Below are 26,940 nucleotides of genomic sequence, written 5' to 3' on the forward strand. Positions count from 1 at the left end.
CAAGGTCAATAAGTCTTTTAAAATTATAAATTATAAATAAAGATAATTTGACTTTTGACTTTGGCCACTAGGTTAGTTCAGGTGGTAAAATCCCCAAAAACATATATATATATTATGATTTATTATTATTATTTTATTTATTTTTTTATTCTTTTGTGATGCCATATCCAGCAAAGTATTGAAGATTGATCAGATTGAAGAATGATTCTCCCAAAACTGTATTTTCTGCAAGCTTTTTTCAAGATAAATGTAGGTGTCTGAATACAAAGAATACATTTCTATATTTTTCTTTATCTTGGACGTGCTTAATTGTCATCGACCCACCTAACACAAACTGCTAAAGTCATGGCTGGTGAAGTATTAAAAGGGCAGTTTAGGTGTCAAAAGAGCTGCTAATGACTGGCAGTTCACTGATACGTTGACCTCGGTGCCGTGTGTCTGGGTTAGCCACAGACTTGCGTGCACAACACAGAGAGGATAGTTTACACCTTACCCTGTGGTCAGCGACGGATCCATGGCGACGAAGGGGCAGGGTGACACTTTAGGGGTCAGTTTTAGGCACACAAGACTCCCTCTCTGAGTTTAGACTAAACCTTTACAACTCCTAATGCCCTCTCCCAGGGCGTAAGACACCGAATACTCACTGAGATTCCGTCAAAGCCTCTTCAGGAGCCACAGAGTTGGCTATCACTGGCACACGATACATTAGTGACATAATGTGAGCGGGTCTTTATGCTGCTGAGTCCTGGAGGCGCCCCTGATTTGAATTTCTCCCCTTTGCTTTGTCTTCAGGTATATGAGGAGCCAGTGACAGTGATGAACTCCGAGCAGGAAAGGCCGTTCGTGTGCAGCGCCCCGGGCTGCTCTCAGGTGAGTCTGATAAGACAATGGCAAAGATGAACGGTCCTGTAACTCGAGAAAGCTCCTTCTCAATGTGAAACTGCACCACAGACAACAACAGTGAAATGGTATCTTGTTGAGGCAAATGAAATCCACTGGGTCTTTATAAGATTCTTGGCTTTGTATTTCTTTGGATGAGGTGGAATCCTCATAGATATGGTAAATAATTGCTCTCTCGATGCATGTTTTCTTCTAACGCCACCATTACACTGGTGCTCAATGGGGTTATTATAGTTAGCTAAAATAAAATAAACTTTAACTGAAATAAAATAAAGGCAATATTTCTCATTTTCATTTAGGTGTGTTCACATTTGTAGTTCAGTTCGCTTGATCCGGACCAAAAAACCCCCAAAACATTTAGTCCTGGTCCGCGTTCATGTTGATATTTTACACTGAACCTAAAGATACTGAACCTAAACGCATAGGGATATGTTCACAGCCTGATTGGTCGGCTTTTATTACGTATATTTCGTGAAGGAACATCCAAAACAATGCTGTGTGCTGGGCTAAATGCGCTTGTTGTATGTGCGTATGATGTTATTTTTACCAGCTGAGAACTCGCGAAGAGCTTAAGTGTAAAGGAGTCAAAATAGCATCAGGAATCGCTCCGTCACACACACACACACACACGAAAATCTGCTGCGAGGAGACGCGGCTCTGATGCCTGTACCGAACTGTGATGGGCAACATTGTGACTATGATGAGTAAAAACAGGCATTCTTGAGCATTCTGTCCTTTTTAGGTTTGCATCTTGTGATGTCCGGTTTTTGCATGTCTTTGGTCCGTGTTGCATTCATATTTCATTCCAATCACACCGAGTTTGTTTGAAAGCAGGCCGAGACCCCTGAAAAACTTGTTTGGTGCGCACCAGTGTTCGAATGGCACCATTACTTATTCAAACGAACCGCACTAACAGAGCAGTCGCACCAGGGTTTTTTTTAATTGAACCAAACCTGCCAAGTGTGAACACACCCTTAGTTTAACTTGATGTACTAAAATAACTAATTATTTAAATAACTTGTCAAACTATATAGGCATGTTTTTTAAAACAAAAAAACTAATCAAAATGACAAACCCACACAACAAAATGACCAAAACTTTAACTAAAATAGAAATAAAAACAGAAAATATATGTTATTTTATTTTATTTTATATTATATTATTAAAAACTATAATAGTATCTCAATGATACTAAACCAGTTCTAAACCGGTTTTGCTTCAGGACCCACACTTTATAATAGCAAGCCAAAACAATAACAACTTGAATTAAAAAATCATCATTACTTTTTTTTAAATCATACTTTGGAATGCATTAATATTACCATGTATTGCATAGGTCTAACAATATGTACAAATATTGATAAATGTACAAATATGACAAATTGACAAAAATATACTTTTTTATGCTGCAAAGTACAGATTTTGAGTTCAGATGCAAAAGCCTCTAAAAGCCACTTCGGTCAAAAATGAGATAACGATACCCAGTGAATGCTCTCCGCATATAGTATACGTTCATAAAGTACTTTCACTTCAAACCCACTAAATCCCAGCCTCAGCCCATTCAGAAATACCGGTACTTAGGTAGAAACCTATACATAGGAGCCTGACAAAAATGCTTATTTTAAAGAAAACCATCAGACGGACTTAGAGGCTTCATATGATGTCATAAACCAAATATATTTCCCTGCCTTTTTAAAAATTAATATTTTCTATCCTGTATCCTATAAAGTTTCTCTCTATGTTTACTTTTTGTAATTTGCATTTTTTTCCCCCACAGTCAAAACACACCTGCAACAGACATTTGGGCCACAATCCACCTGTTTTGAACCACTGCACAATTAGACTAGGCCTGTCACAATCCGTCTAAGCACGTTGGTTCATGTGGACCATTTACAGATACAATATACCTCTCAGGTGCTCTTAAACAGCAATTAAGATAATGTAATTACAATAATGAGAAGGTATTTTCAATCAAAAGGTTGTTATTCTAATCGGTTCAGAGTCAGACAGTTTATGCCTAGGGCTCAGTCCTGATGTACAAGCTGGTAAGTATAGCGCTGGCAAAATAACTTCGCTTGACAGAGTCACTAATTGTAAGATTCTGTTTTTTAAGAACCCAAAATGGAAAGAAAACAAGCCTCTGCTTTGTATTGTGTTTAGTGTAATTAAATGGCAACTGGTTGTTTCCATGTTCTCCAGAGATTCCCTACGGAGGATCATCTAATGATTCATCGGCACAAACATGAGATGACCCTCAAATTCCCCTCCATCAAAAATGACAACATGCTGTCAGGTGAGACAGACCTCACACACACACACACACACACACACACATACACACACACAGCTCATGTGTGAGTCTCCTCTTAGCGTCTGTCTTTGATTAGGTGTATTAGGCAGGACGCATGACTTGGCAAATGCGTAGGTGTAGTTTTAAATGCAGAGCCATGTGGCTAAAATAATATTTGTGCTGTGCTCTGCCTTACTCCCCTAATCCCAGTCATCAACCCGAACCATGAGCTCCATATCAATTAGACCGCTGGCCCTCTCAGGGGACGAGGAGAAGGGGGAACAGTGGAGGGAAGAAAAGAAAATAAGTCTCAACAACTATGATGAAAATGTGGAGGATTCCAGGGTGCATATTTAGAGATTGTACAATAACTAACCAAAGTTGTTTACTCAGCCTTGGTTGAAAAAGGCAGCCTTTTTTTTGTGTACCTGTCTTAAATCTGTTAATGAACACCAAGAGACAATATGTACTCAAAACCAAAACAACAAACAAATTTTGTTTTGTTTTGTTTACATACATAAAAAAAATGTATAGTACCAAATTCTCAATACAAAATCAATCTGTCTGTCTGTCTGTCTGTCTGTCTGTCTGTCTGTCTGTCTGTCTGTCTGTCTGTCTGTCTGTCTGTCTGTCTGTCTGTCTGTCTGTCTGTCTATCTATCTATCTATCTATCTATCTATCTATCTATCTATCTATCTATCTATCTATCTATCTATCTATCCATCCATCCATCCATCCATCCATCCATCCAATGTGGTTTGAAATCCAATTAAAATCTGATTTCTGTAAATGACTTGCATCTGCATGGTCAGATCAGATTTCATGTATTTTGTCATTTGAGATGCTCACCCTTGCCCCAGATTTTGAACTGTGTGTCGTTCACTAGTGAATTACGAAGGAGGGAACTAATGAGCAGTTTCAGACACAAAATTGACTATTTATGAATGTGTTTACAGTTTTTCTCAACTGCTTTGGCACATTTTTCAAAACAGTCTTAACATTGTTTAAGTGCAAATGTCACAACTGTTTTCTGGAACATCAGAACTCTATTGCGTGTCTGCAAAATGTAGTTACTCACCCAAAACATTTAATTCATGCTTCAAAACATAGTTATTGTGTCAGTAAATTGGCCAATGCCACCAAAATAAAAAGTGTTTTTGTCATGGCGTGAGCCACACTGGTCAAAATGTTGTTTGTATGGTAGGGGTGTGACGAGATACTTGGCTCATGAGACGAGACATGAGATTGGGTTCACGAGAACGAGACCAGATTTTTGCACAGTGTTTTTAAGAAATCTTCAATGGCATAATTCCTGACTGGAAAAATAGTCTGCAGGTGCATTTTGAAATGTTTTATCTAATCATCTTGTAATCAGTCATTGCAGTTCTACTTTCTGAATATGAATTATCATATGCATTGAAAGACAACAACATAAAAGCATTGTAAAAAGTTTTTGCCACAAACTCAACTGACTGGCTTCTCTCCTGTATGATTTCACATGAGTCTCTTCAGACTTTACTGTACGTAAATTATGAGGTTCCAGAACTTCTGATTGAGGGATTTCATTATTTTCCACAAATTGAACAGCATTAAAAACAGTATTACTAACAATAAATCAAATTTTTTTCTTAGTCTGCAAACAATAAGTGCAACCATAATCAAAGTACTCTTTCAATATTCAAAATGCAAACAGAGACCAAAACAGAGATCAGAGCTAAGAGGTGGTTACAACTACACAGCCCAGGCTAAGATAGCTTTAATATTGGGAGACAGGATATTGTATGCGTAGCCTAATTTGCGCACATCATGGAGCTTGCTTTTTTCTTTTTTCTTTTGGATTCGCGATCGCACATACTCGGTGTATAGAGAGCGGCGGTGCTGAGCGCGCATTCTACAAGATACACATTTTTTTGGCGCAACGAATCCTCCGCCATGGTCTTGTCAAACATCTCTCCTTACTCTCATCATGTGGTCAGTGAACTATGATTCCTGTTGCACTGTGTGTGATTGCAGCCCTTGCTAGAGGAGCAGAGCAGAAGTTTACACTAGTTTACAATTGAAGCGACCATTTTCCAACTGAATTAAATGGTTTTTATTTCTACAAAAAAGCAAAATGACAGTGGAGGCAATTTCACCCTCATGCTCCGTCATGGCGATATCGTGAGACCGCTTTTCTCCTCGACGTGAAATCTCGTCATTTTTTTATTTTGCAAGACCTTGTGGCACGAGATCTCGTCACACCCCTATTTATGGTTAGGTTTAAGGGTGGTTTAAGGGGTAAGGGAAGGGTCAATAGATTTATGATATATAGACATGCAGGTATTTTTTTTTTATTTAAGTACAATGTAAAAACATGTATGTACACCTGTAAGGGCATTGTATCAAATGATTAACTTAAACAAACTACATATAGCCTACTGTTACTTTATTGGTTGATTGGTAAGATTGTGATTTCATTACAATGGCAGGCCATTTGCCAATTTGACAGATTACAAACATTCCATGCCATAGGGGTTGAATATACATGCATGCGGACAGATTTTGACAATTGAATGGATAATTTTGCATGTGAACACTCACACGATGAAAGAATGTTTAGAATTTGTGAGGAGTTTAACAATTTCACTGAGAATCAACTCGTCAGTTTTGATCAACAAGACTTTTTTTGCACACGTGCCAAAACACATGCAATTTATTTAAATCAATAAGAGATTAAAATCTGATGTGAACAAGAAACTTACTGTTCAGAGATCTGAACTTATTGTTTTGAGAATTGAGTCAAAGCGATTGAGAAAAATTATAATACATTAATTACTTATGTTTTCGCATGCACTGTAAATGTCAAAAGCAAAGGCAATATTTTTGTTTTCTTTACAGTACTCCCTTTCTACACACTGCAAAAAGGGGTGTCCAAAAACAAGATAAAAAGACTAAATCTTAGGGAAAAGATACTCAAATTTCACTTGACAAGATTTCTTGAATTAAGATTATAGTGTAAAGTTAAACACTTACAATAAAAAAAATCCGTACAAACGGATCACATTTCAGCACTTGCAAACTCATAAGTCCTTTAGATTAGATTTGAAAAAATGAATCAGAATTGTGTGATATTCAAGTGGTTCTTGGTTTACTATATAATTAATTGAGATATTAATAGATACATTTTGAAAATAGTTGTACTTTTTAATTGATGGTTAAACCACATGACATTTTATTTTATTTCAGTAAATTAAACAGAAAATATTATTGAAAAATGTTATGAAAAATGAAAAAAGCATACATTTTAAACTGCATGTTTATAGATTATTATTATTATTTTTTTTTTTTGGACATGCATATTTTTATAATATATGTATTTCATTCATCCTGTCCTATCAAGATACTGCAGACACTAACAGGGATCCTGAAATTAAACCAATAATGGGATTCTACGAGTCCTGGATGTGCGGTTCAGTCTAGACTGTAATATTCATTGTGGGTTTGATAGAGTACAAGATAATGAGTTACTATGTGGTTCCAGTAGCGGCTAGAAATTATCGTCCCACCACAAACTCTATAAGAGGTGTGTGTGATTTCTCCGTGGGGTGTGTTTGAGGCTGAGCAAACGAGAGGTAGTGAGTGAAGGAACGCATGTGCACCTTCGTTAGCAAGTGAGTTACTGAAAGAAGGGCCTGCATGTAAAAGAATGCGGAGCGAGTGAGAAACCCAAAGCTGATCCCAGAAATCTGATCTGCCACTCTGACAAGGGTAAATAATGAAAAGGACAGAATCACAGCCTGAGTGGAGAGAGACACGGCATGCAGCTAGAAATGCATCCTAGTGCCACGGACCACATGGTCCCGCCAGAAGCTTTTATTTAGCTGTTTGGGTTGAGTTCAACTTGCATAGGGAATTTACCGCAAATTTGTGTTGAGTGTACAGTGGTGCAGAGCTGTCGTCAAGGAAACCACGTTCATAATTTTGTTCATGCAGTATATTTATTTAGCTTAATGTTTTTTTTTTTTTTTTCTTAAAATATCTTTTCAAGTAGGGTAAAAACAGAATAGGATAAATGATAAAATGTATATGTATTACGAAGTTTTTTTCTTATACACATTTTTTAAATTATTAATTAATATATATATATATATATATTTTTTGGTCGGGAGTGGATGTTGTATCACAATAGCTGTTTACAACCTGATTTGACCTAAACAAAACTACTAAATACGTTTTTCTTTTTTTTCATGGTAACAATTTAAAACTAGGTCCCGTTAGTTAATGCATTATCTAACATTAACTAACAATGAGCAATGCATTTGTTATAGTATTGTTTATTAATCATATACAATAGATCATTGTTAGTTCATGCTAGATCAGGTCCATTTAACTGATACGACTTTAGATTTTAATAATGTATTAGTAAATTAGCATGATTAGCAAGATTAATAAATGCTTTCAAAGTGTTGCTAATTTATGTTAACTAATGTTAACAAATGAAACCTTACTGTACAGTGTTACCTTTTTCATTAGGAAGTTCATACTTTTAATCAAGATTTTATTCTGCATTATGATATTAGTTTTACCACCATATTTTTTATTTTATGACCTCCAAAAATATCAAAATGAATTTGAGTTCAGAAATTAATTGCATGTGTGAATTGCATGGTCAATGTAGTTATGAATAAATTATTAGATCTAGACCAAAAGGACGCTTACCTTGCTAATCGAATCCATTAGGCCTATGTTAAGCTTATTATGTCCTGCTAAATTTTGATGTATTTTCTGCTTGAATGTTTCCAGACCAGACGCCGACCCCAACGCGCTTCTTGAAGAACTGTGAGGAGGTGGGTCTCTTCAGCGAGCTGGACTGCTCCATCGAGCAGGAGTTTTGCAAGGCTCAGGAGGAGGAGGACAGCAAACAGGTGAGGTTATCCCCAATGCTAACAGCGGCTGTCACAATTACCCCATGCCCCATAACATTAAAGGGTTAGTTCACCAAAAAATGAAAATTCTGTCATTAATTACTCACCCTCATGTCGTTCGACACCCGTAAGACCTCCGTTCATATTCGGAACACAAATGAAGATATTTTTGTTGAAAGCTGATGGCTGAGAAAGGCTTCAGATAGGCCTCCATTGGCATTCAGTACATTTATACTCCCAAGACGCTTAAAAGGCACTTAAAACGTTGTTACAAAGTCCATCTCACCACAGTGACTCTACAATAATCTTACGATGCGACGACAATAGTTTTTGTGCGCAAAAAAAATCAAAATAACACCTTTATCCAACTTGTTATTGTCTTCCGTGTGTGCCTCCACGACGCATGCACGAGAATATGACGCAGATCCGGCGTTCGGACACATGACCCACAAGCCATTTGTTTACAAGCAGAGGAAGACGCGAGTGTCTAAGCTGATGGATTCTACATTGATCGGGCTTTAGGTCTCGGCGTAGTTCTCAAAATGGGGCTTAAGTGTGCATTTCATGGATTCCCGAACGCTGGCGCTACGTCATATTCTCGCGCATGCGTCGTGGAGGCACACACGGAAGACAAGAACAAGTTGGATAAAGGTGTTATTTTGATTTTTTTTGGCGCACAAAAACTATTGTCGTCGCATCGTAAGATTATTGTAGAGCCACTGTGGTGAGATGGACTTTGTAACGACGTTTTAAGTGCCTTTTATGGGTCTTGGGAGTATAAATGTACTGAATGCCAATGGAGGCCTATCTGAAGCCTTTCTCAGCCATCAGCTTTCAACAAAAATATCTTCATTTCTGTTCCGAAGATGAACGGAGGTCTTACGGGTGTCGAACGACATGAGGGTGAGTAATTAATGACAGAATTTTCATTTTTGGGTGAACTAACCGTTTAACGCACTGAAGACTCCCAGCTTTGGACAGATCACACACATACACGACAACTCCATAGCTGAAGCAGGTAAAGATACACCCAGAGATCAGATTTGGCACCTGAGCTTCAGATTGACAGTTGTGTTCATAAAGAGCGCTGTTTGTCTGGATATCACATCTCACCCAGACAATCACACACTCTTGATCTTTTTCAATTCCACGTGAGCTGACAACGCCAGCAGTATTTTAAGGCATCCTAGTCTTGCTTCTGATGTGAGATGCTTTTCCAAAATGTAGGAAACTTTATGGTAATGTAATGTCTTCTAAGATATCTTGATTTAAGCCAATTCCAAAACCAGAAACATACTTTATGCAAGCATGCAACCATAATGATTTGAACTATCTTTAAGCAACTTTCAACTTAACTTAGCAAAAATCTCTCCAAACTGTTCTGCCTTTTGTCACATCGCTGAGAACGCAATATGTCAGTAGAGTCTGCATATAGTTAAAAAAAAGTTCTGTGTAATAAAAAAATGATTAATATACGCTATATTTGTGTGTGCTACTGAATATATTTTAATTCGAGTTTTGCGCTGTTAGCTTAGCAACATGTCAGACTCTATTGAAACCGTCTCAGGCCCTGTTTACACCTGGTATTAAGATGCTTTTTGGTCAATCGTGTCACAAGTGGATGAGGGGGACACATACTCGTTGACACCTGGCTATTTTAACGATCTGAGCGCATGGTCTGAAGCGTTTTTTTTCCACTTTTGCTAGTTTAATGAAGGAAAAAACAGTCAGCGCGCCAGGCACATGGTCCAAAGGGGTTGTGCCTAGTCTCTTAATGAGTCATGAGTGTTTTTTGGGTGTAACATGCAATAAACCAAACATTCTCATCTCCCATTCCCTTTAAAAGCCAGTTGCGCTTTCGAGGATTCGCTATTTACATGGAGGAATTTGCAAGCGGAAAGGCTAAACACTTCTCCAGAGTGGAATCTTTTTATATTAATATTTAAACATGTTTGGGGGGTCTATGGGCGGGTAAATGTTTTTTTTTTTTCACATCTTTTGATTTAATGGACAAAATAAGCTTGTGCAATAATGAACGCGCCCAGAGGCAACGGAAAAACACAGAGAGCATCAGCTTTCGTTTCTGCTCTGACGGCCGCAAGATCACACCAAAAACTGTGAGTGCGTGTGAGAACATTGTTCTTGGTGCGTTTATCATCTTCAAACCAAACATGGGGGGTCTTCAGCCGGCAAAGTTTAAATCCCGTCTGGCTAGCGCACTTACCATAATATTTACTCATTAAGTCAGTAGGCAGAGAGTAGGCGGTATTTTGCGGCTGTTTGAACGTATTCAATCACATGAGTGTTTACACTACGAAAGCAATTCGAATTTGTTTTTGACTACCTCTGGAAGAGGTGGAAAGTGGACAAGATCAAAACATTTTAGACCCTGTTTACACCTGTATTTAGTGTTACCAAAATTTTCTAAAAATATTTTCCTAACATTCCCATTAAGTTATGAAAATGCATTTTTGAATGTTTAAAATGCTCAGTTTTTTTAAATGATTAAATGAGAACTATAATAAAGACTTGATAATAGGGATGCACCGAATGTTCGGCAACCGAAATTATTCGTATACCGAATAAGTGAAAAGACTGAATACATTTTACCGAACAATGAGGTTTTTGATGACGCGATCAAATATAGCAACCAGCGCATATGAGAGAGGCGCGCATGCTTCTAAATGCAGCACATGTCGGAAGTGTGGAAGCATTAAGCCTTGTTTATACTTTCGTCTGGCTCCACAGCGCGAGCCTCTGCTGACTGCGCACGCGCCTCGTCCGCTTGGCACTCTGCGATGATGTCATTTTTGCAGCGCGCACCTTCACGCTCGTGCGGACGCGTCGAGTATAAACAAGGCTTAAAAAAGGCTTTAAAGTGTCCGAGAAAGACGCAGAAATGGCCGTTTGCAGACACTGTTCTGCTGAATTGTCTAAGCACCCTCAAATGCAAGCAAGAGCACCCTCAGTTGATACTGTAATAATATATTGGCAAATGCTCCAGTGCATATTTGTGTCTGTAGAACGTCAAATGTATCCATTTACAACGTGTTTCTGCAGCGGTGACATAGCTAGTTGTTGATCTCTTGTACGTAATGGCCAATATGTTTTAAGTTAGTCAGACTCCACTCACTGCTCAAACTGCCAGAGTTTTTATTCAGTGCTGAGTCATACAGGCTCGCGAAACCTCTCATGAACAAACAAACAAAATTTGATTATGATTTGATTATGATACATGTAGGCATAATATGCCAAATAAAAGTATTTGTATTTTAAAAAAAAAATTAAGTTATATTGTCCTTTGTTTGTAAAATGTCTGCTGGAATGCTAAAAATGTTCAGTGTTAAATAAATATTTTTAAATTGTAGTTTTGTCTTTTTTTTTAATCATTTTTTTAAAATTTATTTTAAAAGCAAGACAAAATAGTAAAAAAGCCAATTTATGCAATGGTGAAAAAATTGGCAAAATAAATGAATTTTTGTTTTGTTTGAAAAACCGCGTTCGGCTTCGGCCAAGTGTTTTATTATTATTCGCTTCGGCCAAGAATTTTATTTTCGGTGCATCCCTACTTGATAACATTGAACGAACGTTCTATTGATGTTACTAGAACAATGATTGTTCATAACTTTGAGAGAATGTTGCCAGAACGTTAGCCAAGTTCTGAGAACGTTCCCTATTAACTGAATAGGCAGGCTGGGTTGCAGCTCACTAGGCTTTGGAACTATTGCTTTTTGGTTTTCTTGCCCCACGTTAAAGGCGAGCTGTGTAATTTCTGCACCACTAGCAACACCAAACAAAATTTAAAAAAAATGAAGGCTTTTTCCTAACATCCCTCCCCTATCTTTTTTATTTGGACAAATATGCAGCCCTACCCCAAAGTTCACGCAGATGGTTGACCAATGTTGTTATATTGAACAAATTGTGCTGCTTTTTTATGCCTGCCTCCACAATCATGCGCATGCAAAAATCATGTGACATAGGATGAGACTGCCAATGAGTTTTATATGACACCGAGATAATTTTTTTTTATCAGTTTGTGTACAGCAAGCCAATCGTTGCAAGTAACGTGTTTTTACCCATCTAGAAGTTTAAAGAAACGTTCTCAAGTGTTTTATAGGCATATTTCAAAGTGATAACAGGGATGATAATCGTGTGAAATTGCGGGTGTTTTTATTATGCTTCATCAGGGTCTGACAATGACGCATGCAAACAACTTTGACCCAAATGACGGTTTTACCACTTGGCCTCAGTGACCACCACCCTACTGTATGCATGACAGCCGTGCTGTAGATAAACTAATGGTGTCTGTTAATCTGGGGAGTATACACTTGAGGTTTAGGGTTAGAACACCATGCCAAGTCAGCAAGCAGCAGGTTGTAGCAGGACTTTTGCTTAGCTCAGGCAAAGACAGGTGAGAGGGAGGTATTGCCCAGCGCATTTTCAGAGAATTCTTCTGTAAGTATTCATATTAAAGTCATAGAGTGCTGCAGGGATGATATATTTTTGTAAGCCAGAACTCGGAAACAAGTTAGCATTTTGGCACTTCTGGTAGTTTTTGTTTGGAAAACACATCTACTCACTAGTCCGCTGCAGCCTCATTGTGTTTGTAATCACATTCTTGCAAACTATTCTAACTCAAATTTTTAAATCAAGTCAGAAGCTTAGTGATGGTGACAGTCAAAGAATTAATCCAAAAGCGCAGGCCTCAGGTTCGCCACACATGCCGAACGAAAGACCGTGGTGTAGTTTGTTTAATAGCCTATGTTTAGCTTTTTACATCTGGCGATTGTATTTAGGCTTCAAAATTCATTAAAGGTGTGTTCATTTGTGAAGATTATCATGATGAACAAAATGTGTCATCATAGATATTAGTTGGTCCAAAGCTAATTTTCTGAAAGTCCCATTGGAGGAAACAAGTGTGATGGTTGACTTCCGGGTTGGCCTACAAAAATATTTCAACTGCACTTCCACCTTGACTTGGGTTTAAAAACTTTAAATTGTGCGTTCAAGCAGTGGCCCTCAACAGATATTTCCCTTATTCATCTCAGACTTGCTCTATCTGCTACAGGAAATGCATAAGCTCAGGTTCACAGAGGTGTCACACCTAAAGGAGTACAGAGTGCATTTCTGACTCCTTTCTCACGCCTCACGTAAATGTGTGGTTTGTGTCAAAGTGGCCTAAACCAAAGAAGCTGCTGTATGTTCAGTCAGTGCTTCCCACACTCAAAAAAAATACTGGGTTAAAAGCAACCAATCCTGGGTTATTTGGCAACCCAGCGCTGGGTAAATATTGGACAGAACATAAGGGTTATTTTTACCCAGCTTGTTGGCTTTTATACATTACCCGTTTGCTGGGTTGTTTATTGAAAGTGCTGGGTCAGTCAATTTGATATTGAAGGTTTATATTCAATTGCAAGTCTTTTACAGTCATAAAATACTTTAGTTAATTCATTTAGTTATTTAATTTCATTCAGGAATTTCCACCTCAGGAAGTTTTCTCTCAGAACAGAACACAAAATGACCATTGACAAAATATCTAGTTTTAACAGGCACAGACTACCCAGCATTGGGTTACATTGACCCAGCGTTGAGTAGGAATGTGATGACCCAGCAGCTGAGTTACAGAAAAATTACCCATTAATGGGAAAAATAACCCAATGAAATGACCCAGCTGGCTGAACCCAGCATTTGGGTTAAAAAAATAAACCAGAATTTTTCAGAGTGACCCAGCACATGGGTAAAATAAAAATAAAAATAACCCAATGAAATGACCCAGCAGGCCTAACCCAGCATTTTTCGCTCGTTACCATTAAGTTATGAAAATGTTGTTTCTGCATGTTCTCTGAACATTCAAAACATTTTCCTGGATTATACTATATGTACGTTAAGGGATGATTCCATTTTTATAATTTAGCAAATATTATGGGAATGTTTACTGCAACATCCAATTTTTAAAAATATATTATAAAATATATTATAAATAGTGTTTTTGTGCTAACATTCTGAGAACATTATTAAAGACCAGATAACATTGAATTGTTCTATTAACATTACTGGAATAATGTTTGTTCATTACTTTGAGAGAACCTTGCCAGGATATTAGCCAAATTTTGCACAAGTGTGAAAGATTCCCTAAAATATTCTAAAAATATTCTAAATATTCTTACTTATTTCTATAAATAAGTGTGAAAAACTTCTAAAATATTGACAATAGACAATGAATCTTTCTGAATCTTTTTTGCTTTTGCTATTTTAATACATTGACCGTTTATATTTTACCCCTGTGCTCATGACCCCCACCCTTTGTGTTTGTGAACAGAATATCACTCTTCATGGGCAGGGGGGCCCTAACCAGCACCAGCAGACCCATTCGAGAATGGCCAACCACGACAGCAGCATAGTGATCCAGCAGGCACTGCCCTCGCCCCAGTCCAGTTCTGTCATTACTCAAGCCCCTTCCACCAACAGACAGATTGGGTAAGTCGGCCTCTCATCACCGCAGTTGCGTGGGCCCGAATAAATATTGTTAGTTGCATGTCATCTGTACAGCATTCACTAGACGGAGGCTGGTAGTTTGATATTAGTCCAAGGTCCAAGCTGCTGTTTGCATTCCTCCTATCAGAATACAGCAGTCAGCTTGCACAAGGCAGAGGAGTAGTGATTATATTCGTCAAAAGACTGTGTTTCAGTCTTAGTCAGATTTGTGTGTCCTGTCATGTGGACAGGAGTGGACAACAGCTGGATTCTTGGATTTGGAAGGGAGTTTTTATAAGCATCTGTTACTTCATAGCTCTTTGCTTGCTTTGAAAGGTTTTGAAATGTTTTTGTAAGTAAGCTGTACATATAGGGATGTGAAGTGGTAACTGACCCCACTAACCAAACACCCTTAATAGTTCATCCAAAAATAAAAAGTGATCAGTTACTCAGCCTCATGTGGTTCCAAACTTGTATGACTTTCAAAACAACATTAGCAGGGCTTGACATGACAAGTTTTTGCTGGTTTTCCAAAGTTACTAGCCACTCAGCATTTTCACTGGCCATAATTTTGACATCAATACTGTGGAGAAAAACTGCCATAAAGATATTTTTAATGTTGGCAGCAGGTTTATTAGGCTGCTGTCACTTTAAGACCTGACGGATGGATTCATTATACTGTTACACGCGTTCTCACCTGTTTACGTGAATATAAGTCTGGCATTTTGACATTACTTTATGCGTATTTGACTGTTTAAGTGCGATAAGCAGCAAAAAAGAACTACATTTAGTACTGAGAGGCGCTTTTGGTGTGAACACAAAATCTGTGGGAATGAGTAAAATTATGCACAATACGCGGAATCCCATGCCGAAATTCAAGCCCTGCAACACCAACAATATTCATCCGGAGCAAATGAAATGACTGTGTGAGAGGAAGTGTGTCAGAGAGATGAGAGAGCGAGAAAGGGCAGCTGGTATCGTGTATCTTTTCTGCGGAAAATGAGTATTGGAAGCGTTTCAGATATTTCAGTATCGATATGTATTGAAAAATCACTACACTTGAGTGGACTCACTACAGTTGATATGTTTTGACAACAGTACATTGCACTTAGTTTATTATTTCAGATGCCTTTTTAAAAGACTGCAAACTAAACAAAAAAATTATACACCGATCAGGCATAACATTATGACAGGTGAAGTGTATAACACTGATTATATCGTCATCACAGTAACTGTTAGTGGGTGGGATATATGAGGCAGCAAGTGAACATTTTGTCCCCAAAGTTGATGTGTTAGAAGCAGGAAAAATGGGCAAGCGTAAGGATTTGAGCGAGTTTGACAGGGGCCAAATTGTGATGACTAGATAACGGGGTCAGAGCAACGCCAAAACTGCAGCTCTTGTGGGGTGTTCCCGGTCTGCAGTGGTCAGTATCTATCAAAAGTGGTGCAAGGAAGGAACAGTGGTGAACTGGCAACAGGGTCATGGCTCATTGATGCATGTGGGAAGCAAAGGCTGGCCCGTGTGGTCCGATCAAACAGACGAGCTACTGTAGCTCAAATTGCTCAAGAAGTTAGTGCTGGTTCTGATAGAAAGGTGTCAAAATACACAGTGCATCGCAGTTAGTTGCTTATGGGGCTGCATAGACCCATTCAGACCCATGTCCATGTCTGTGTGCGTTGCTTCCCTGGGGAACACATGGCACCAGGATGCACTATGGGAAGAAGGCAAGCTGGCGGAGGCAGTGGGATGTTTTGGGCAATGTTCTGCTGGGAAACCTTGGGTCCTGCCATCCATGTGGATGTTACTTTGACTTGTATCACCTACCTAGGCATTGTTGCAGACCATGTACACTCATGTACATTTCATGGAAACGGTATTCCCCGGTGGCTGTGGCTTCTTTCAGCAGGATAATGCCATATCCTGCCCTGCCACAAAGAAAAAATGGTTCAGGAATGGTTTGAGGAGCACAACGAGTTTGAGGTGTTGATCAGCCTCCAAATTCCCCAGATCTCAATCCAATCGAGCATCTGTGGGATGTGCTGAACAAACAAGTCCGATCCATGGAGGGCCCACCTCGCAACTTATAGGACTTAAAGGAACTGCTGCTAATATCTTGGTACCAGATACCACAGCACACCTTCAGGGGTCTAGTGGAGTCCATGCCTCGATGGGTCAGGGCTGTTTTGGCAGCAAAATGTGAACCAACACAATATTAGGAAGGTGGTCATAATGTTACGCCTAATCGGTGTATATTATAGCCAAAGTGGCTAGTAGGAGTGAGTGCATTACGCGTCACTGCTGAAATCCACCTGCATTTGGTGGGTGATAATGTCAAGCCCTGAACATTAGACCCAGAAACTAGATTAGGTCAAAGTGAAGATTGTTGAGGTTTTGCACTTCACACATTCAGTTTCACACGCACTCGCCAACACTCTCACACACTTTTACCCAATTAAAAAAAAAGTGCAATGCTGACTATATGATAGAAATGCTTCTCAAGAATTTTCATTGAAAGATCTGGCATTTGATCAGCAAACTGTTATTTAAGGCTAAAACAATTCTTATAATTAGGGTAGGCAAATTTGCAATCAGCAAACAAAGTGTCCACATTCTCACATTCCTGGGCCGATTGTAGCACTCTTTGGATGTTCTGTGCATTTCGTGTGTGTTTGTGAATCTTTCCAGTTGTCCCTGCAGTGACTCTTAAAGTTCTCTGTGTCATGTAGCCAGCTTGGGTGTGTCCCACAGTGATGACATCAGTGGTGCAGCTCTGGTGGGGATATCAGCTTTTTGGGAGGACGCCCCTCTTACGCAAACACATCCCACTACTGACCCGTCTTTCATTTTCCCCCAGCAGTCTTATTCCCTTTTTCTTACCGTCTTTCTCTCTCTGTCTCTTTGTTGCATCAGAATGCACCCTGTCTGCAGTATAATCACCACCCGAAACACACTCCCAAACACATGATGGAGAGGACGGTATCATTTTCAGATGTGGTAGAGATTTAAGATTAGAGGCTCAGACTCCAAAATCACAGATTTATTGCACATAACACCGGATTTTCATAAACAAGATGTTTCGTGATAAAACTGTCACTTAGCTGGGTGCTTTTTTTTCTGAATCTACCGTCTTATTGGTTGGCGGCAAATCAATAACACACACTTTACTTAAAGGGGTCATAGAATGGTACATGCACTTTTACAAGTTGATTATACGGAAATGTGTGTTGGCAGTGCCTGTACACAACCATCCTATAATGATAAAAATACATCCAGTGTTTTTTTTTAATCTCCTTATATATTTTCCCCAGTCTCAAATCGAGCCGTCTGACCGTGTGACGTTACACGGTGTACGCCCCTCCTAAGATTGTTGATTGACAGCAGCGTTTCAACACAGACCCACCCTGACCGAGCTGACATCCGTCCGCCATTGTTGATACTCTGGAGCAGAATGGCGTCTAGGCGATTGTGGTGTTGTGTTGTTGGGTGTAATAACGAACACAGCAGTCATTTTGATGTCCCTAAATCCGAACTGCTGAAGACCCAGTGGCTGCAGTGCTGAGTGTTGTTTTAGAAGGGAATATTCCCCCCGATCAACGTCAATGTTTGCGCGAATCATTTCTCAGCAGACTGCTTTATAAACGAGCGTCAGTATAAAGCAGGTTTTGCTAATAAGCTGCTCTTGAAAAAAGGATCGTGTTCCTGCTGCACCTCAGGAAGATCGAAGATGTGAGTGTAACGTTTTATTAACCTTTATATTAATCTTTGCAAATCGCTTGCACGCTTCACGATGAATGAGGCTAAAGTTTACAGGGTAAGTTACATTACGGCATGCTTTCTGTGTATGACGTTCTCAATATAATTCATAATCCCACGTTTATAATGAACAACGCGTTATGTTTGTTATTACAAACTGTGTACTTGGGTGATAAAGTTAACGTGGTAACACTACACTAAGCTTACTTTTGTACATGGTTTATAATGGTGTCTGTTACTGATTAAGAAGTAATGTAAAAAAAAAAAATCTTGTAACATAACATCAATCTGTCAATGAACTAACACATCAGTAAACACAAAGCAACTACGCTACTCTGCCAGTACAAAGATAGATCAAAGTGACATGACGTTAACCAACCATTCAGAAACGTCCTGTTCGAACTTCGATGGGTTCGTCATCTGTTCCTGGTCCGACTCCGGTTCAAAATGATAAGGTTGCTCAGATGTGTCTTCAGAGACTCCCGTTGCCATTATTTCTCGAAAATATACCCTCAAATGTTGTCAAGGCAACACTCCACCTGTGTTGTGGTGTTGTGTCGGGTCGAACCGAACGCCCCACAGAGCAGAGGGGGCGGGGTGAGCAAAGCTCATTATCATTTAAAGTCACATACACTGAAATGACTTGCTGAAAACTAAGCTGGTTTTGACCAGGTAAAATGAGTGTTTTCTTACAAATACTAATGAGAATTTTTAATTAAAGTATATTACAAACTTTTCATTTAGACACTAAAGAATCATATTAACTTGTACAAAAATGTCATTCTATGACCCCTTTAAAGGTCCCATGGCATGAAATTTTCATTTTATGAGGTTTTTCAACATTAATATGAGTTCCCCTAGCCTGAATATTGTCCCCAAGTGGATAGAAATGTTGATCAGTGTAAACCCGAGTTCTGGCTGTCTTTCTCTGCCTTTGAGAAAATGACAGGCCAGACGAGCCAATCCTGAAGTCTCCTGGTTTGACGTCCAAGCAGGAACGGTTTCCTCCCTTTCCTTCGCCCAGAGAATCTGGCACGCCCATGCAAACGCTCGAGAGATCATGGGTTGTGAATGAGTGAACGCTGGCAGTTTCTCAGTGTTTGGATGTACAAATGAAAACAGAAGTCTTTTTTCAGTTCCTTCTGATCTGTGATCAGTGATTTCTTATGTGTAGCTAATTATCTATTATTCGTGCACACGCAGCTCTCTCTCTCCAGACAGAACGGTGTTTTCGTGTTTTCTATCTTGTGAGTCAGTGGACGAGGGGTAAGCGTGAGCATATCCGGGCTAGCCAGCTATCCCCACAATAAACTGGATTACATTCGATTACTGCTGTTGTGTCTTTGTTTGCGCTGTGTACTCAATGCGCGTCACTGACGCTTTTCATATGATTGGAACATGTCTAAAAATAATGCTATTATCAACACTTACTCGTAACTCGTTCGTCTCGACAGCTGTAATGGTACTTTGCATGTGTTACAAAGTTGGTAATAATGATGAAGACGGACTCGGCGTGACTGGAACTCGTGTTTATTCAGAACTCTCAGATACAAACACAATAAACTCGCGCTGACAGACAGCGCTCTCACAACTCAGTAGTTACTATAAATAACTTTGTTAGCAATCGCTCCGTCTCCGTGATGTCCGGTTCGCGAACGAATGATTCTTTTGAACCGGTTCTTTTTAGTGAACCGAATCAGTTCACCAAATCGGACTGAATCGTTCTAAACGGTTCGCGTCTCCAGTCAGCGCTGATCCATAATTTACTAAAGTTACTAACTTTCTGACATGAGTGACAGCCCCTCCGACTAGAAATAAACTAATAACCTGAAGTATATGCTGTAACTACAACAATACTGAACTGAGACTAACAGAACTGATGTGAAGTGAACTCAGGTCCATCCGTCTCTCTGGCAGCAGCTCGTGACTCGTAGACCTCGTTAAACCACGCCCCCTCCGCTCATTTAAAATGCAAAGATGTCAGCCAATCACAACAGTGGGCGTTTTTACTGAAGTCTCACAGCAGACACGCCTCTTGAAGCAGGGCATTCAGCCAGAGGACAAACATCAGTATTGAAAAAATGCCTTTTATTTCTAAATTATGACATTTTATGATGTAAAAATCATACTAACAATATAAGTACACCTCAGGAAACATTATAAAATAATAGAAAAATGCCATGCCATGGGACCTTTAATGTCTGCATACAATCTCATGCGTTTTGTGAAGTGTATGAAGACATACTGCATATCTATATGCCAATGGTGAGACAGGATAGGTGCGGTAGGAGCCCAGATTAGACAACTTGTGAATATTGGATGGAAAGCCTGTCAATCAAGTTGATTGAAGGTCTGACAGGCCATTTGTTCTTGAAAAGGGATGGAATTACAGTCGAAGAAAGAGAGCGAGGATAAGAGACTGAGAGAAACTAGTTAGTTCTCCTTTCTTTGCTGCATTAACTTTCCTTAGTAGGCACTCCAAGATTGTTAAACAATCAAAATAATGTGCAGTAAATCTGTAAATGAGCTTCGTAACAAGGGTCAACGGCCGTAATGCTGAAGGCCGCTGTGAATGCTCTGCTGTGTTTCAGACTGTAGAAATGAGAGGTGAATATAAATTCATGCTGAGCATATGCAATGTCCATGCTGTTTTTGTGTTGGAACGTGGGTGTGCATGTGCTAAAGCTGTAAAGAAACAGTTTATAGCGTTCATTATGGATGGACACTCATGCAGCTCAGATATTATAAAGACCTTGGTCTTTTATGGAAACGGTATATTTTATAGGGAGAAGCTGTGTTAGTCTTAAAGTAATTGGTGAATCTCATGAAACCTGTCAAGAACTGAGAGGTCACATTCTCCAAAAGAAATATGAAATTAAAAAAATTTTTCAAAATAGATTTTATTTTTATATTTTCACTTTTCACTTTAGTTTTTAGTATAACTTTTAGTAATTTTAAGGTGCTTTTTAAGTGAGCTTTTGTCATTTCTTTTTGTGCTTTTGTCAAGTTTTTGTTTTTTTAAAAAAAGATTATTTTTTCTTTACTTTATTTTTTTAGTTTGAGTTAAATTAATTTTTTTTTAAAATATTTTATTTAAATAAAAGTGTTTATTAATTGCATAAATAGTTTTAGTTAACACTAATAACCCTGGGTAGTATTTGTTGTATTGTCTTTGATGTATATGATGCTTTAAATATAAATAAAAGATGAACTGTAGTAAAGAACATAAAGGATTATGCACTCAAAACAAATGATTCTAGCTGTTCGCTCAGTTTATTTAAATTAAATAAGTTGAAACAACACAAATCTTTAGTTTTTTACTTAATTGTCATTTACACTCATTTGAATTACGTTAAATGAAATGAAATTTGTAAAATGTTAAGTTAACCTAAACCATTTGTGTTGGGACTACATGATTCATTTATGTTGCATTGACTGAAACTTGGCAGTGGATTTCTAGTTCCAAGCATGCTTTGCATAGGGATGGATCAGGAGAGCAAGCGCTGAAATTAAGAGCTGTTTAATGTGTTTTTTATTAAATAGAAAGACCAGCTAATGTTTGATGTTCAGTTATATTTGACATTTAAAAGAGTAAAAGAGTCAATTTTTGAGGTTAACATTATCGTGAAGTGTAGACCTTGTGGGTAGGCTGTGGGTGGCTACGTAAAATAAGTCTATTCGGACGGTAATTGTTTCTCATGTGGACGTCTGTAAAAATAAATGTGCATGCAACCTCGTGCATTCGGATGGTGATTTATTCACAGTGGAGGAGCGAGTTTTGTGATCCTGCGCACCTGGGAACGCTGCTCACGTGATCAATAACATGACTGTATGCTGTAAATAAAATGTCATATGCTTGGCATAATAAGAATAAATGCATATTTAAAGAGGGGGGGGGGGGGGCTGAGCTTTTTACACTGTTAAAGACTTGGATTCCCATCCTAAACATGGACAAAGTTTAAAAAAAAAATGGATGTTTGATGGAGTATTTCTGTGCCAAAAATACTCCTTCCGGTTTCAAGTATGGGCATATATGACGTCAGATAGGGCAGAATGTCCTTGTATGGGCCGTACGGGTTCTTCTCCCGGAAGGGCGCGCGCGCGACTAGAGCGAGAGAGCAAACGCTTTAGGGAAGCCAGCTGCGCTGCATTCACAGGACTTAAGGAAATCAATAATGTCACCAAAGATGTGTGTTTTTGGTTGTCATGGCAAGACAATCATGTTTCTCTGGAGCAGCAACGGAGTTGTGCAAGTGTTTGTTTGTTCCCTAAATTTCGCCGACGATGGTTTATAAATAAGGTACAGTTCAACTCCGGATTTGTAGCTCGCCTAATGCTGAAAGATGGAGCAATCCCAGCGATTAAGGTTCATGGTCGTGTGTTGGTAGCAGGCGGTGAGTAAAAATGCTTCAAATGTCTTTGTGTTGTTAGCTATCGATTCCATTGTTTTTCTATGTAAACATGCATAGCTCAACGCAATAGCTGCGCGCGCTCGTCATTATTCAGCTCCGCCCGAACGATACGCTTTTTTTGGAAAGACTCGGTACAGCGTATCTTTATTTTATAAATATAATAAAACTAAAGACTTTTCGGAGATACGAAAGATGCAATACTACTCTATAGGTACTCAAGATTGACATGAGATTGACTGAAAATGAGTGTTTCACCCCCCTTTAATTTAATAATAGGAAAACAATATCCCAATTATTATTGAATTATTTAAATCTGTTTTAAAATAGGAAGATATATAGACACACATTATAATTAAAATGGTTCTCTGTCTTGTATTTTATCTCAAAATAAAGGATGTCATTTTTTTCCACATGGAAATGAGCAGAAATAAGTGAATACAGCCTCTTATTTACATTAGGTAAACAATGCTGTGGTTATTTTAACATATATAATCGCTGCCGTAATAACGGCCCATTTCAAATGTTTACGTGCTTTTCTTATTTTTATTTTTTGAGTGGTGATGAAATATATTGCTCTTGTAAATACTTGCCATAAAAGTCTAGATCTTTAAAATGCATCCAAATTACAGTGAAGCGCAAACGTACGGTGCTCTACAGTGGTCAAAAAGGATATAAACAGTGAATTCTGAAGTGATATATTCTTGAAAACTCAGAGATGTGGATTCGGACGGCAATTCAATTACCACACGACCTTGGTGTTTGTCAAAAAACAGGTAATTTCTTCGGATTTTTACGCGGGTGGTGGGAGAAAAACACTGACATTCTGGATTCGGGCGGCAATAAAATCACAGACTAGCCCCTGTCAATGATGGGAATACCTTACGACCCCACGAGAAGCAATTACTGTCCCAATAGTATGATGTTCACAATGAGTTGTAACTGTGCTAACGCCAGTGATGAGAAGTTGTTTTACTTAATCATTACTTGCATGCTACAAATGTTACACTTGGCATATGAACAAGTGTTGTGTTGGCTATTAGTTTTTATAGAAATAAATCAAATTGTTTAGTTTGAAGGTCAGCACATCATTTACTACATATGCATCAGTTCTACCCCTCTCAATCAAACGATCATGGGACATGTATCAGTGCACGACAGCTACTCACAACCAAACCACAAGCTCAACTCTTCACCACAGTGGTAACCAAAACATTTTTTTTCTAAAATAATTAAACAATAAACACTTAAACTCTAAATAAATCAGTTCAACTGTGTGGAAATAGGTGTCATAATTGTATTAAGTTAGACCAACAAGCTATTTTTTTGAGTGTGGTAGTGACACTCTTGAGGACAATGTGCTCAACTGTCATGAAAAGTAATGATGTGTTGGGTGACCTGGACATGTGAGATTCATCCAGTCTTGCATTAATGTTCTGAAGTCTTTCTGTCTCTCTTCTTATAATACATTTTTAAACCGTCCTTTTGCTACATCTTCATCGATGTCCATTGAAATCTGCAACACCCTAGGACTCCGCAAGTGTGAGAGTGATTGTTTTGTTACGGGGGCTGTGGAGGTCAGGGGTCAGCCTATGGAAGCGTGTATCAGTGTGTTTTGGAAATGTCCACCTCAGCAGGAAAAAAAGGCTTTCAATCCCCTCAGCACAGAAACTCCACTTCCCGCAGGAAGCCATCAAGGCCAGTTAGTGTCTCTGTGCACAAACCATTTAATCTTCTCTTCCTGCTGCTCTGAACTGAAGAATCATGCCATGATTTAACCAAAAATCCTGAGAGATGCAGTATTGACGTGCATGATTTAGAAATGCTCTGCTGTTGTGAAATGTTAATGTCTAAATATTACACTATTCCTAGAAAAGGGAGGTGAATCATAACTTTGGCTTAAACACTGGTGTATTGAATGGCAGGCTTACATCACAGGAGCCGGAATGTTACTATTTTCTATGGCAAATTGACGTCACCTATATACGACATGGCTCCATCCATGAGAGAACATCTGATAAGACTCACTATTTAGAGGCTATTGTAGGTAGCACTTTATTTTACAGTCATAAGTATGCATGTAAGGACACGTACTGTAAAATAAAGTGGAACCCTATCGTATGAATGCCATATGAGGTTCATTCATTTAGTACACAATACACTCAACTACTCTTATGCGTTTTATTTTTGGCAGATTTCTCTGTGGCGATTACTCAGCTCCTCTGCTTTCTAAGAACGCATTGTTCCCATTTTTAGGAGAAATATGGTTAAATTATCAGAATCAGAATGAGCAACATTCTCTCTCTCTCTCTCTCTCTCTTTCTTTCTCTTACGCACACGCAAATGCACACACAATGTTGGGTTTTCATGTTTTATGGAGACTTTCCATAGGCATAATGATTTTTATACTGTACAAACTGTATATTTTATACCCTTAACTCTATAAACCTACCCATCAAAGAAAACTTTCTGCATTTTTACATTTTCAAAAAACCACTTAGTCTGATTTATAGCGGTTAGTGCAGGGTTAGTGCATGTGTGTGTGGTCCTGTTAAACCCTACGTATTGGGGACAACATTACCCCTCAAAGATGGCAATATCCGAAATCCTTGTCTTTGTGGGGACATTTTCAGTGTGCCAGCTCATGGGGACCAGAAAATGTCCCTACAACGACAAGGATTTCGGATATTGCCATCTTTGTGGGGAAATGTTGTCCCCAATACGTAGGGTTTAACAGGACCACACACACACTAACCCTGAAATAAAATAAATAGTAAAGCAGAAAACTTCAACTATAAAACCAGATTTTTTAGACCCCCAGATCCCCCCCATCTCTACAAATGTAATTAACTGTACAGTGATTGTGAATGACTGCAGTAAGCTTAATCCAGGGTCCATCTGCTTTCTTCGTTTTTCGGGATGTGAAGATTGAAGGAGTTATACAGCGTCCATTGAATTAGGATAACAAGTCATTTTCATTGCTTCGCCATGTTTGCTGAAGAGCTTTGGAGGCTTGGAATCAATTAAGATTGGCTTTCCTCAAGTCTGCCTTCTTAACAGGGCTCAGGCGGGGGCCCACAGCTGTGCAACCCAAGGACCCTCAACCCCCAACTTTTCCTGTGATTCTCCCAGTGTTCCTTTTGCTTTTTTTCCCTTTATTCACACCAGTCCCGCTAAAAAGGCCGGCATATGTTGTGTTTTGAATGCTAGTCCCCAGGATTGGATCCTAATATAAGGGATAGTTCAAAATGTAAAATTCTGTCATCTTTTAATCACCCTCTTGTCATTCCAAACTTGTATGACTTATTTTCTTCTTGGTTTTTTTTGGACCCCATTGACTGTCATTTGTATTGACAAATAATATCTTGAGTTCTATGTGTTGAATGAACTATCCCTTTAACTAGATTAACCTTGGTCAACAAGGTTTTTTTATCAGAAAGATCATGCTCTTCGACTTGCTAAGTTTTGCATGGCTGCAGTGTGCCAGTTCACATTGTAGACTAGCACCAACCAGCATTAACCAGCTGGGCTTTTCACGAGGGAATACAGTCCATCAGAGAGGTATGAAGGGGGTTGGACACCCTCAGAGAGGCAGTTTGACAAAAAAAATAAAAAATTTAAAGACCCTTCTGGACTAACAGGAAAAAGGGAAAATGAAAAGACAGAGCACAGGGAATCTAAATGTCATGGCTATTCAAAGGGGAAAGGGTGATCTAAATGATTTGAATGCTTGCTGCATGTGAATTACTAACATCTGTTCCTGAGTCATGTCAGTGTTAAATATGTTAGACATAGTCAGTCGCTTGAGATAAAACATTGTGAGGGGTCTCAACCTCTTTGACTGTGTGATAAGAGAGTCCAGGGGTTGGAGATCATTACGGATGAATACTAAATGTAACTAGTGTCTGAATGGTGGCCGTACACATTGAAGGAGAGTCGGATATGAGAGGACAATAGTTCTTTTCTTCTTGAGCTCTGGTGATTGACACAGACAGTTTTAGTTGAAACACACTTGCGACAGCCGATACAATAGATACAAAATGGATGGCAAGGCAAATTGTCATTCATGCCATATAATTATGATTATCAGGAACAGCTCATAGTTATTTCCTTCGCAACATTTCCTGTGTTGCATCCGCAGTGAAACATTTGCAGGCAATATATAAAAAAATCTTAACTCCCAGCTTTAACCACTGTAGCATGCTAACA

General features: G+C 38.8%; 2 protein-coding genes across 2 annotated transcripts in view; one reads left to right on the forward strand and one right to left on the reverse strand.

Moving 5' to 3' along the window:
• gtf3c6 (general transcription factor IIIC, polypeptide 6, alpha) overlaps positions 1-26,940 on the reverse strand; it is a 1,355,101-nt gene that overhangs the window by 929,604 nt on the left and 398,557 nt on the right. The gene's annotated exons all lie outside the window — the stretch shown is intronic.
• creb5b (cAMP responsive element binding protein 5b) overlaps positions 1-26,940 on the forward strand; it is a 96,628-nt gene that overhangs the window by 7,317 nt on the left and 62,371 nt on the right. The window contains exons 2-5 of the mRNA XM_079837520.1: positions 793-870; positions 3,100-3,193; positions 7,973-8,094; positions 14,414-14,571. Coding sequence (XP_079693646.1) covers positions 817-870; positions 3,100-3,193; positions 7,973-8,094; positions 14,414-14,571 — 428 coding nt within the window. The 5' untranslated portion in view covers positions 793-816. The remainder of the gene's footprint in view (positions 1-792; positions 871-3,099; positions 3,194-7,972; positions 8,095-14,413; positions 14,572-26,940) is intronic.

Source organism: Gobio gobio, assembly GCF_949357685.1.
Source record: "Gobio gobio genome assembly, chromosome: 15".
Lineage (NCBI taxonomy): Eukaryota > Metazoa > Chordata > Actinopteri > Cypriniformes > Gobionidae > Gobio > Gobio gobio.